The sequence below is a fragment of the Nanorana parkeri genome, unplaced genomic scaffold, assembly GCF_000935625.1.
Source record: "Nanorana parkeri isolate BGI_ZX_2015 unplaced genomic scaffold, ASM93562v1 scaffold30, whole genome shotgun sequence".
Taxonomy (NCBI): Eukaryota; Metazoa; Chordata; class Amphibia; order Anura; family Dicroglossidae; genus Nanorana; species Nanorana parkeri.
Window position 1 is genome coordinate 1,269,693 of NW_017306298.1, and position 14,543 is coordinate 1,284,235.

General features: G+C 42.9%; 1 protein-coding gene across 1 annotated transcript in view; it reads left to right on the forward strand.

The window, feature by feature from the left end:
• The window catches only part of DNAJC24 (DnaJ heat shock protein family (Hsp40) member C24), a 54,156-nt gene that overhangs the window by 27,479 nt on the left and 12,134 nt on the right, over nucleotides 1–14,543 (forward strand). Inside the window, exon 3 of the mRNA XM_018567842.1 lies at nucleotides 6,094–6,232. Within this exon, the coding sequence (XP_018423344.1) occupies nucleotides 6,094–6,232 (139 nt within the window). The remainder of the gene's footprint in view (nucleotides 1–6,093; nucleotides 6,233–14,543) is intronic.

Genomic DNA, 14,543 nt, shown 5'->3' on the forward strand with positions numbered 1-14,543 from the left:
ACATTTTGAGATTCTTAAAATGTATTTCTGCTCTAAATGTTTCAGTCTAGGTCAGACTGATATTAAAGGAGACCTAAAGTCACAGCAAACACTTTCTTATTGTGAGGTGTCTGGCGGTTTGTGTTCCAGCCTGGAGCCTGGAACGCTGCGGCCGCAGGGCCGTCTAGTTACTCCGCCACACTTAACTACATGCCTATATATACGAGGACGGAGCTGAACAGGGTGTTCCACTAATGGAGTGCGCACCCTGCTAGCTCCATTCACAGAACAACTCGTTCTGGAACCCCACAGGACAAGAGGACACCCCATCCACAACATCGGCTCCCCCACTGCAGGCTCGCTCATTAGAGACTTCTGAACCGCAAGTATCCACAGTCAATTGGGGCTATATGTTATGCTGAGCTTACCTGGGAGGCATTGGCTGACTGAGATTACTGTGTGATACTGCAGTGCTATAACCTGAATTGTCAATCTAAGACATGAACTGCTGGTCATGTGAACTCTGCCTGAAGCCATATAAAACTAAGTCTCTGTGTGTCAGAGGAAAATAACATGTACTAGTGTTAACGATTGATCTGCCAAATCTGGGAAAGGAGCTACATACTGTGTTACTTACCTGATCTTCCAATCACTCACTGCGATCCTTTCATAAACTTCTCTGACATTCGCAACTATATCTGCACCTCCCCACTGAGCCCAGGGGCTCGGATTTATTATTATTTGTGCTTTCAATTAATTTAACCTGTGGTGTATGATGTTAGTAATTCCCTACTCTCCGCCTAAGTCTGAGAGAGACACCTGGAGTTCAAACTGAATAGCCACTAAACCACACTTGACACTCCGATAGAGTGTTAGTAGTTGATGTCAAGAGACTCCACAGTTGAGATCCTAACAACCAAACTCCTGAGCGTTACACTTATTTGCTTTCCCTGCCACTTGATGTGATGCAGTCTTGATTTCTCAAGACTACGTTTCCCATGATGCATTCCTTCCAGCAAGCAATGATAATGGTACATTGTTCAGAAGTTGAGTTGTAGTTTGGAAGGCAGGCTTTGTGAGAATTGGTTAACGAGTAAGTTCATATTCGCAGTGTGAAATTGTGTCACTGCCTTGAGATAGTTCAGCCTATGGGCATCTTTAATAAGTAAGTTTACACACTTCTAAAAGGATATGGTTATTAGGAGTGGGATAGCACTTATGGAAATCCAATCTAGAAATCTATATTTATTGTTAGTTTTTGACCATAGATACATTTTAAAACTCTGTAGGTGGCTAACTGATCTAATCAGTTTTTGAACAGAAATTTTATAATAAAGAATGGCCGTGGTCTTTATTATAAAGATAGAGGGAAGGCCTGCAAGTCTGGGTATAAAATGAAATCATCAAATTATAGAACAGAAAGCTTGTAAGGAATGTGAAAGATGCATGCAACATTACTGCCAGACAAATGACACATTAATAATGCGATGTGCACTTACTGATACACCATAGTTCCCTTCCCAAATTCTAAATTTTGCTGCTGAGTGATCTATAGGATTGTATACATGCAGCTCACAGCTCAGAAGAATGCAGGGCAAGTAACATTTCTTGGGCTTGAAGATCAATTAATAGAGGAAAAGAGCTGGAGAGCGTTGACAGAACATGCTATCTAATTAGCAGCCGATGAACCATGTCAGCCACAAAGGAAGGCTGCATGGCTTCAGGCTATCTACTCCTGCAAGACCTCTTTACATAACAGTAGGATGTAAATGGCTCAGTCTGAAAACTGGGGCATAATGTCATGTAGGAGGATGGAAGGTTCCTGCAGATCAACAAGTTGTGAGCCCCTGTAACCTGTTGTGAACAGATGCAAATGTTTTGTTTGCATGAGAGAAAGGCACGTCTCTTAAAGCGTATTTCCGCTTTTGCAGTGGAAAACCCCTCTATATGTATGTCATGAGTTCCCATTCACACAGCATACCTAAAAATTTGAAATGCTGTATATATTTCTTACCTTTTTCTTTGGTGAAGACCTTTTGTGCACATTCCAAGTTAGCAGTTTGAAAGTAAAAGTAGAGGGACAAACTGAGGAACAGACCGAGCTTCCTCTCATTAACAGACAATTTTTCTAAGACTTTAACCCTTTGTTAGGACAGACAATATTAAAATCTAGTTTACAACTGATAATGAAATCTTCCAACACAGTACAGACCGTGATCATTAGAGTAAACCTAACATCACACAGCCACCTCCCTAACATTACATAGAAAGCCCCCAAAATAAAAATCACTTAAAAAATGTAAGAAGTAATTTTTAAATATTGTTTTAAATTATGCCATGTAAATGTGAACATGTAACAAACGTAAAGTAGGCGTTATCCCAATTGGGCTGCAAAACTGGAAATACACTTTAAAGTAGTATTAAACTCTCAATCTTTTTTAAAATAATGAATTCAGATCAAACAAATATACATTGCCCAGCAAAGCTTTGCTTTCCATTTTTGTCCAAAACACTTAGAATCATGTTTCTGAACAGCTGCTTCCAAGTCTCTCAGCTCAGCCTCTGAACTTCCTGTCCAGTACAAGATCACAAAGGACAGAGCAGACTCCAGCAACTGTTCATCTACTAGCTTGGGGAGGGGAGTAGCTGGATTTGCTGTGTCTGTGTTTGTGGAGACACACACAGCTTACTAGCACACATAGGGGTGACTGCATAGCACTGTGCTTGAGAATTGAGTCGACCCTAAAACAGGAGGTCAGGACCAGTGCTCAGAGGACCAGCTGATTCTACAGGAAACTAAAACTTTTAAACATCAAGAAGCAGCATCCATTGAAAGAGATTTTCATCAGCATTTGAAATCACTTAAAATCCTTTTGACTTTAATATTACTTTAAAGTGCGTGTGTGTGTCTTATATATATCTGCTGTATCTCCGAGTTCAACCCTATGCTCCACCATAGCTCCTGTGTATATCCAAGTGTACCCCTTCGCTCTTCTGTAGTTCCAAGTGTACCCCCTGTGCCTTCAGCCGCTCTCTCTGTGCCTGTGTACATCTCCATGTGTATCCAGCACATCTCCATGTTTGCACCACCATACCTCCCAAGTGTCCTTCTGTAGGTCTTCACAGTTGTTTGAGCCCCTTCCTGAGGCGCAATCCTCCACCTGTGCCCCGATCTTGCTGCCAGAGACTCTGCACAGTACTGTGCTGCTGTATTTTATAGCCACCTGCAGTTGTACTGTATAGCGTTCCCCATGTGTCGCAAAACAAGGGCTACGTGTGTGTGTGTATGTGTGTGTGTGTGTGTGTGTATATATATATAGATATATCTATATATATCTATATATACGTACGATTTTCGTATGCGATCGACTTTTTCGGCCGATAACCGTACGTGTGCATTGCAGTGTCCGACCGACAGTACTGTACAATCGTACGACTTTTGACGGTCAAGCATGTTTGAAAACTTTGCTAGATCGTACGATTGTCGCAAGGTTGCTGTCGTTTCCGTCCGTCAAAAGTTGTACGATCTACACTGCACTTGCGCTAATGAAAATACGGCAAATCAATTACCGCATTTCGTCTAGGTGCTTTTAGTTAACTACGGCTAAATTAATCTTGCGATCATCGGGGCAGGATGGGGCTGTCGTACGGAAATCGTACGACTATTCGATCATCGGACGAAAAGTTTCGTCCGATAATCGTAAGGTGTATGGGCACCTTTTTATTTAGGTGATTTCTTGATTACGAACAGGTGTGGCTAGAGAAATTGATCTCAGGTGTGATAAACCAGAGTTAAGTTATGTTTTAACAGGGGGGGGGGGGGCAAAATGTTTTCACACAGGGCCATGTGGGTTTGGGTTTGAAAAAACCTTCCTTTTAAAAACTGCATGTTGTGTTTACTTGTGTTATCTTTGACTAATATTTAAATTTGTTTGATAAACTGAAACATTAACCCCTTCCTGACTGACGACACTGACAGTGTACGTTGCCAGCATCGGGGCTGTTTAAACAGCCGCCGGGAGTCTGTTTAAACTTGTAGAGCCGACTGTCGGCTTTACAACAGAAGCGATTCTGGCGACTTACCTGTCGCCAGATTGCTTCTGTGTCCCGTAGAAGGGGCCGCCCCGCCCCCGCCGCCACCGCCGCCGTGCTTCCCGGGCTCCGTTGCCCCTCAACACGCGTCGGGTGCGCCTACGTATAAAAACGACGAACGTGCTACACATGTTGGGTATCACCGTGCATGCCGGAGTGAGAGCAATAATTCTAGGTCCAGTATTTTGGGGTATCTCTAAATTGATGACCTGTGGGGGCTTTTAAATGGATTTTTCGGGGTACTGCAGTTTTTTGCCGTTTCACGGACGCACACAATTTGTAACCTGGGCATGTTGGGTATCGTTTTACTCGTTGTAACCTCATCTTTTATATTTCATTTAACAAATGGGTATTTTGTTGTGTTTTGGGGCTTTAAATTAAATTTTTTACTAAATGTTGGGGTTTAATAAGGAGTTGCGCTAATATTGCGCAACATAAAAATTTGCAACTACCACCATTTTATTCTATAGGGTCTTGGCATTCAGAAAATATATGTTTGGGGGTTTTAAGTCATTTTCAGGCCTAAAATGTGGAATATAACATGGGCGCAAAAAATGAAAAAAAAAAAGGACTCAGTCATGAAGGGGTTAAAGTGTGACAAACGTGCAAACCAATGAAAAATCAGGAAGGGGGCCAACACTTTTTCACACAACTGTATATATATTATATTTTATGCACACACACATGCAGTAATAACCAGTTCTAGAGTTGCAAATAGATTATGTGATTAGAGCAGGCAGATCCTCTCACTCAACAGTGAGTTTGAGGAAATTACTGGAAAGCCTTGCCGAACACAAGCAGGTAAGATTCTGCAGATAGGTTTTTTGAAAAAATCCTTGCACAGTCTACAACTGGTCAACAGTTTTGTTCATGGCAGATAGGAAATTATACTTCAAATTGTGCTGCAAGGACACTAACCACATTGCTACTGATTATGGCAAGGGAAAGGATACAAATGCAGACTGTTGGCAAAGTAAAATGATGTATGAACTTCCACAACTTACTCCCTGATCGTTATCCCGCGGCACGGAAAACTTGATTATCCAATAACTTCAAGGAGGTTACCTGCATCCTTACCTAGAGGTTATCTGTATCCTTTTCCCAGTTCACCTACTGAAATCTTTGAAGGGCAGTTGTACTGAGAGCGGTGCGTTTAGCACGGCTATCACACAACTCTGGGTACCGCACGCTAAGTGCACTGTTGCGTTGAATCGCTGCACAACATGCTCTATAATAATAATTTGCATTGCCGTGCAGTGATGAAAAGTAATGCATGCACTACATTTTATCACTGCAATGCACATTATTACAGTACTGCATAGTGCTGCAACGCACAACCCACAGGAAGGTACGTTGGAGTGCAATTGAAAATGAAAGGCAACTCGGCACACCTAGCGTGTAGTACTGCACACTGTGCAATAGTGTGCACTAAATGCAGGGATGCTGTGCAATTACTACAAGGCTATGGTAATCGGTAAGTTCTGTCATTTTGACAATCATATGATCAGTCCTTGTATTGTGTGAACATTTAAGGCCAGCCTATGGTGAAACCTCTTTCAGATTGTAAGCCCTCAGGGGCAGGGCCCTCCTTACCATCTTGTCTTGAATTGTAATGTCTTCCTTATATTGTAAAGCGCTGCGCAAAATGTTGTCGCTATATAAATACTATGTAACCTCCAGCGGAATAAACCTTAGTACTTTACTCGGGATCTTAAACTTCATGCTACTGACTTTGTATATAATATGACCTCAAGCATGTGAAGACTGAGAGCCAGCGAGCGTATTACATGAGGCTGAGGATTTTGGGAAATGATGTATACAATTTAAATAAATGTTTACTCTCCTGACTCCACCTATAACTATCAGTAAAAAAAAAGAAAATCCTCATCTGAGCTTGACTTTGTTCACAATACTCCACATCATAAATGTTATTGTTTATTAATGCTTGTGTGCAAAGCTGGCTACATTGAGTTTTCTATTGATTCCCTCTCTTCTCTCTTGCTTGTTTTTCCACGAGAGCAGCACCACCCGGACAAGCGACACAAGGCAGAGGACATTGAGCAGACTACAGAGGGAGCACAGAAGTTTATTGAAATCAGTCAAGCTTGGAAAATTCTGGGGAATGAAGAGACAAAGAGAGAGTATGACCTGCAGCGCCGTGGTAGGTTCTCTTAAGACAAGACCTATGCAGCTGAACTGCCTGTGCTGCCCATAGCAACTAAGAGGATTTAGTGTTCTGGGATGGGAAGGATAAATCTTAAATAGATTGGGACAACCTATAGTTTTCTTAGTGCACTCTATATTATAAGAAAAAGTATTGCCATCTTTCATATTATTTTTACTTTTTTTTTTATCCTTTCCTATGCTGATGCTGCTTTATCTTTTCCAGCCTCTCTCAGCCACTTTGGGTTGTGTTTACATTGTGTTGTCTACATGCAACATAGTTGGCTGCACATCTTTGCTCTGGTTTCCTAATAGTTTCACCAGTGGACCATGCCTGCTCACTTTGTGCCGGCATAGCCGCTGGTAGTTTTGATCAGGGACACGTGACAATGCAGGAACTCCTAACAGAAAGTGACTGAAGAAGGATCACCAGGTATTAAAACCCAATTGAACCTTTAGTTTGAAATCAGCCCCTGCTAGAAATATGATATCAACAAGGAGCATGAGCTTTGCTGATTGCAGAGTTATGAGCCTGACACGACAGGGGGTGTGTTGGACCTCTGCAGGGAGACCATTGCTTCCACACAGAGCAAGGTTCCATCTCTACAGCATGCTGGCAGGGGACAGGTTTTTCTTCTCAGGTCGTGGCTACTTTCTAAAGAAAACCAACTGTTAAGGTGCCCATACACCTTACGATTATGCGACGAAACTTTTCGCCCGATGATCGAATAGTCGTACGATTTTCGTACGGCATCCCCATCCTGCCCCGATCGCAAGATTAATTTAGCCGTAAGTAACGAAAAGCACCTAGACGAAATGCGGTAATTGATTTGCCATATTTTCGTTAGCGCAAGCGCAGTGTAGATCGTACGACTTTTGACGGACGGAAACGCCAGGAACCTTATGAAAACCGTACGATCTAGCAAAGTTTTCAAACATGCTTGACCGTCAAAAGTCGTACGATTGTACAGTTATGTGGGTTGGACACTGCAATGCACACGTACGGTTATCGGCCGAAAAGTCGATCACATACGAAAATCGTCCGATAATCGTAAGGTGTATGGGCACCTTAAGTCTGTGCACAGCTTTTTGTTTTGGTACACCTGGAATGTATTAAGCTTAATAAAGGTTTAACTGGGCTATAATGAAAGCGACAGGAGCAGAAATATTGAAATTACATTTACATATCAAAGCGTACATGAAATTTAAGTGATTGGGTTTAGTTCTAGCTTTCCATTTGAGTCTTTAGGGCTCATTCACATCATCTACAGTAGGGCTGCGTTGGCCATTTTTTTTTCCACCACAGCCTGAACACAAAATAAGTAAGTCAAGGGTGTTGACGATTGACAACACTGCGATCTGGTGTTGTGCACTTTAAAGTACGGCATGCAGTACTTTTAAGCGTACCTCAGTGTGGCACAGTACAACCGCATCGCACTGTGGTAAGCCCATAGAACCTATGACTGTCCATAAAGTTCAGCAAAGCAAAAAAAAAAAAAATAGTGTCAGTGTGGCTCGATCGAGTGCATCAGGACTGCCCGGGCACATGCACGTGCACGCCAGCAGCCGCCCTCAGTGCTGATGCACTCGATCGAGCCCTAAAGAAAAAATTAAGTTCACTTTAGAAAATCTTTAACTGCATTACACTAGATATATGAGAAAATAACACCAGGGTAGCTTCATTGAAGATATATATAGATCTCAATGTATGTATATTTTTGGATGGGTGTTCTGAAGGCCTTTGGGAAATAGGAATTGTTTGGGTAAGTTGCTATTGAATGATTCATCTGTGCTAACTGCATCATTGCAACCTCTGCTGACGACTCTGGATCACAAGCTACGCCCCACAGCAGCACAGACCATGCAGTTTTAATGCTATGTTGCTATCTAAAGCGGAGGGTTTTGAATCAACAGAGATTTGCACAAAGGAATCTACCAGATAGAGAGATCATCTAATAATATGGTGCGGCCACACAGATGTGCTCTGGGAAAGAATGACGTTACATCACTGGAGCTTGTAGGCACTTTAGCATAGCTGGCACCTAGGTTTGGAGATTCGTCTCGAAGTGTCATCCCTGGGCCTGTCCATAGTAGAATGTTGTATTAACCTCTTCCTGATCGGGGGTAGTTTGTGCCTGGCTGTTTTTTTGTTTTTTTTGGGGGTGGGGGGTTCTGAAAGATTAACTCCAGGCAGATAACTAGATACAGTTTAAATTGATGTGAGCTGCTGTTCCTGCCAAAGGATTTTTAATTCTGTTCAGTCACATGATCCAAACAGTCCAACCAGGTCTGTGACCTCCTTACAGTTAAACAATACAGCTTGGTCAAGGACCCACCCCAGCCTGTGACTGGCCAGTGAAAGAGCTGCAGCCAATCGATAATGTCATGCTTATTGTTCTTCTCACCTTTTACTTTGTTAGAATCTAACTAGCCACAGCTTGCCATTACCTTGACCTCATTCCTCCTCTGCTTGATCTGCTACCAGAACCCAACATACTTCCTTTTGGGTTTTGTTCTTCTGACAGCAGAAAGTTGTACAAGGCCAAGCAAGCTTTCCCCCACACCAATATGATAGCAGCGTGGTGGTTGTCTGCTCTAGTATGCAGCACTGAATTGTGGGAGGTGAGGGGGTCCCTTTGCTCTGTGTTTTTGGTTGGCTGATCCAGGGGCAGGGGGTCGGGAAGACTACAGATAAGGTAGGAGAAAACACTTTGGCTTCCAATCTGAAGCATTATTTATTTTCACCAGTTGTGGGATGGAAGTTCCAGGAGGCTGTGAAGAGACTTGGGAAACTTTATGTGAAGGGGTGGGCAATTTGAGCTCAAACGCTAGACCACGGGTAGCCAAACTCCGGCCCTCCAGCTGGGGTGGAACTACAAATCCAATGAGGCATTGCAAGATTCTCACAGCCACAGACATGACTCCCAGAGAGAGATGCATCATGGGATTTGTAGTTTCACCACAGCTAGAGGGCCGGAGTTTGGCTACCCCTGCGCTAGACCATGGGTAGGCAAGCTGGCCCTCCAGCCGTGGTGAAACTACAAATCTTATCATGTCTCTGCCTCTGGGAGTCATGCCTGTGGCTGTAAGTTATGCAAAGCCCAATAAGATTTGTTTTTGTACCGCAGGTGGAAGGCCGGAGATGTGCCTACCCTAGTCCATTGATCTCATTTGGATCTTATTTGCACCACCAGGACAGTCAGTGCCCGCTTCATGTTTAACATGTGACGATCAGTTGCGGGTGTTTTTATGTTGGAAAATCTCTTCAACTGATATTTTCCACTTGAGATTAGTTATTCTGCAATCCGTTGCTTAAAGTGGACCTTTACACTCAAAAATCGAATTCTACCAATGCATCCCTCTATGTATGATGATTAATAGTAACATAGACGTGTCAGGTGTAAAATGCTGTGATTGTGAAATATTTACACTTGCAGAGCATTCACTTCCTGGATTGAAAGGGCAAAATGACTTCAGTTTGCCAAAGCAATGCACACTGGGATTGCCTTGTCATCAGCAGAGCATTGCTGGGAAATCTCATCTGTAATCTCATGAGATCTCAGGGAAAGGCATTTTCCACCCCTGAAATGATGTGCTTGGTCACATGTCCTAGCCACATGTCTAATCACATGTGCCAGAAATCCAGGAAGTAAAAGGAGAGTGAGTAATCTGCACTTAGTAAACATGGCCACAGCCAGAAGACTGGGGAAGAAAGAAGAAATAAGATATGCAAAGCCGGCAATTATCTAGAACTATGTGTTTGTAGATTGTTATTACTAAACATTTCTAAAGGTGTGTTTGTTGTTATTTTAAAGATACGGGTAAAGGTCCGCTTTAAAGTGTTATTGATTTTTTTATTTTTTTTTGGCAGGGATATTTGTAGACAATTTGAAATTTACAATTGATAGATCTTTGAAAAAAGGGGTGCCTGTTCTTGGGGTATGACCATGCATGTCATACATGGCTTTTGGGCATGACGCACCAGTATGCAGTCACCTAATTTCCTAACCTGCAGCTAGATTTGATATCTGGCCAGTAGGATGATCACATACAGGATAGGATAGTTTCATAATATGAACAACTGTGTGCCAGTCTGTGTATGGTGAACAATCGCATTGAGAGACTTGCCTCTTTGTAACAGATATCTAATGGGTTGGGAAATGTCCTGGGTATTTTTTTATTTACTGCTGAGAAGAAGATGATGATGGCATCACACCTTATGTGCAGTAATGGAGAGATTGGCGGACATGAAAGTCATAGTGGGAGTAGCAGATGAAGGATCATTTGAGGTCTGATCTGTCCATTCGAAGTGATCAAATGCCTGCATGCATGGCCAGGTTTTGAAAGTTCTTTAGGCATTGTGGCATTTTTAGCTCTGCTGGCTTTGGTACCGGAAGAGTTAATTCAAGATCAAATTTTTGTAAATCAGCATCTCTCGCCCTGCAATTTTATTTTGCTGCGCTCCCGAGAAAATAGCTTCTTAAAACAGCGCCAGGCTGTTGGGAGCAAGGAAGAGGGAAAATATAGGTCAGCTCTGTCACACACAGGCTCCCGATACATGATGTGATAGCCTGTCTTTCTGCATCGGCCTGGGGGTAGGAGTCCCTCAGCCTTCCATTAGAGCCTTCAATAAATGTATACCCATCCTCCTTGCTAATGGGAGGGGGACTCAATAATAGTGCATTGCCTATGGGGAAAACACTCAGTGGCAATTGCAGTAACACACTCTGGCTTATCTCTCATGCATAGCCACCATCGGCCTTCAGCCAGGCTGATAAAAGAGAGCTGCCTCTGTGGATTGTTTACAAGATTCCATGCAATGCTCAATCAAAACTACCTCCTGTTTCCCCTGCTTCAGCCCTCGTGCTGATGCCATTTATGGGGTAGCCAGCATTGTTATACCAGAGCTGGATCGACAGACTACACAGCAGAACTACCAATGTTTACTACCATGTACCTAGCCTAGAGCCTCTTGCATATTATCCTTTTATTGAAAGACCCTTCTTTCACCTACTGTATATGGACAGCCCTTTACATGGCATGATGGCTTCAAGCAGTTGAAAGAAACCTTGCAGCAATTGGGCAATGTTAGGATTAATCATAATTTACTAAGTATATGTTCTATTGAGCAGCTGAGAAGCTGTAAAGAGGGTTGGCAATGTTATTGTTGGTGAGAGATTTGCATGTCTATGGTAGACATCTATAATGGACATGTACCCTTGAAGAAATCAGTCCAGCAATAGGCTTATCTGTGTTGCACAAGAGTGAATAGTGGGAAATAGGCCATTGATGGAAAGGAATACAGCTCAACATTTTTTGCCTAGGGGCTTAAAACTGACATTTTGGTAGATAACCGAGATCAGGATACTAGAAGAGAGGACAGTGTCCATGATCTGAGGTGTGTGATTATTCAGAGTTAAGGAAACTGTAATTGTTTTTCAATGCATTTTATTTATTTATTTTAAATAGTATTTTCTGCTAATATAATTTTTAATTATAAAATATTTGTTTACACATATATAATAAATACATAAGGAGCTCGGGCAGCGGGAGTCACAGAACCCTATTGGTTTTCCAAAGAGAGATCACAGCAGGAGTGGTTTACTTACAGGCTCCCTCTGATTGACGACCAGCAGTGAGTCCCTTTTCTTAAAAACCATCAGTTGTTTAAATTTTAGCTTGAGCTATTGAAGTCTGTAAACAGTCTTTGTCAGCAAACTGTAAACAACCTGCTTCCCTCTTTATAATGGTCTGGCCCTCTAGCAACTTCAGCGTGAAATTATAGCTAATTTGCCTACAAACGTCAGGTGGTCATAATAAACTGACCACTCAGTGTATATATATCCAACTAGAAAAAGGAAGAACAATTTTAATTTGATTATTTGGTTTTGATAATAAAAGGGAATGTATACAAAACCACTGCATATTTATTTTACATAGATCTTGCAGGATTTGAGTTAAACACACTATGCCTAGTGTGTTGTGTACTTGGTGCCTCTTTGGCTGTATAGTCTGGATTCGATTAATTTAGAGTCAGCAGTGACACCACTGGCATAGGTTTGGCGCTTGATGAACTTTGCTGTGATTGCATATGGTGGACCTGGATGTCACTCCCCCTGTAGAATGGAACTTTTAGAGGTATTTGCCAAATACACAACACATGGGTATTGTTTAAACAAGGTAGATGAAACTTCATAGGGCTTCTTTAAAGAGACTCCTGGAGGCAGGCAGATATGAAGTGCGCAGAAGCTTTTCCATCACCCCCAAATGCCAGGCTCTTCAGAAAGGCTGAGCTCCAACAGGTCTGAGTAGTATTGGATCTTGCAGCTAAGCCACATCAGCATACATTCACTATGTATGCTGATGTGTGCTATGATCCATCACTATGATGACATGAAGGAGTGGATACATGGTTCCTGCACATCATTGCTGCAAAAGTTCCCCCTCACCAATTTTAACTGGAAGCCACCCAGACCAACTTAAATTGGACAGGGATGGCAGTAGGTCAGGCCGTAAAAAAAGCAGAGGTGTCCAGATAAATTCTGGTGCACCCCTTGCAGCTATTTAAAGGAGAACTATGAGGTGAGTGCTTTTCACTCACCTCATAGTTCTAGCCGACCTGTGACAATGAGACTGTCACAGGTCGGCTCAGTAGATCGGGAGGTGAGCGAACACATACCGGCGTTCGCTCACTTCTCGATCCTGTCACGGCTCTCTGCCGTGACAGAGGAGGGACTGGATTCCCCGCTCCCATCCTCCAGCGCTGACTGGCGGTAGGGGGCGGGTACAGCTGGCTCTGCCTCTAGATAGGCAGAGCCAGCTGTCACTCACGCAGCTGAGCGGATCCAGACATAATTGTCGGGATCCGCTTCAGCTGCGGCGTCTCTGTATACCGTGAGCTGTAGCTCGCGGTATACTGAGCTTAGGGTAACGGGAGGACGCTAGTTTGTGTCCTCCCGTTACCCTAAGGAGAACTATGGGGAAAAGCCCTAACCCCATAGTTCTCCTTTTAAGACACTGATCACAAACAATCCCCAGGACTTTTTTTTTTCTTTTCCCCAGCCTCCAATCTCCACTTGTATGAACTTGTATGAATTGGGAGTTAAAGATCTGCTTTTTGTAACATTGGCAGTACAAAGGGAGGCACATTTCCTTAGAATTACAATGCCTGAAAATGTCATTTGAATGCATTTTAGTTTTGCATTTTCAAAAGCCTTCTCTGAAAATATCTCACAGCCAGCCACTAGAGATCAATGCTGCATTTAGTAGCTAGGGGTGCCCACAAGCAGGTTTTAAGCTGTGTGTTTTAGACTGGGTAGTCATGAAAACTCCTCATGCAAAATACGGGCCCCTACGTCTTGAGATTGTACCACTTGTCAGGGTTACAAAGATCATATTCAGAGCAAAAAGGAAACATCGGCTGATGTACGAAATCTGTGCAAAAGAGATCTCCACCTCCTCTTTATTTTACTGCATATCTGCCATTTGAACTAAAATTCCATAAAATCACAAAAGATGTTATGAACATTGTCAGGGGTTTTTGTGTCAAATTTTCTGCCGCTAAACCAGCAGTTTAAAAAAGAAAGTGCTTGAAATAGTCTCTATCCAGAGCTGATCTGAGCCAAGCCAGCTCTTAGACCACCTCCCCGTCTCTCAGACTTGTTGGGCCCTGTCAGTCTTGTGCACAGAGGTATTGAGAGTAAACATTTCTGCTCTGCTTTTTCTTTAGATAATAAATAAAATTAAAAGCAGCTCTTTTGGCAATATTCATCCTTTCCCTGTTGCTGTCGCCCAAAAACTTGTCGCTCCTTGGCCGAGCATCTGTTCACTTCTGTGTTTAATGGTGGTCAGCATGACTGAGCTTACTTACTGTGAGTCTAGGGCAGGGTTGGGCAACTCGGCCATCCAGCTGTTGTGTAACTACAAGTCCCCTTGAGGAATTGCAAAACTGACCGTTACAGGCATGACTCCAAAAGGCTGGGGCATGTTGGGATTTGTACTTAAAGCACAGCTGGAGGGCCAGAGTTGCCCACTCCTGGTCTAGGGTGTCAGACATGCTACTTGGGGGCATGTCATTATGGCACCCTGGGCTCGCTGTATAATTCTGCAGAGCATGGCCTTTCATCATGATGGCATTGCTGCTCTTTACATATTTGAGGAGGGCCAAGTGCCGGAGACAAAGCAAAAAGACCCTACATGTCACATGACCGGCCAGAATATATCCCCCAAAAATGTATGTGTATAGAATGGGGTGGGGAAAGGACTGGGAGGCATGGCTGGAATTAGGCTTAAAAAACCCAAAAAATATC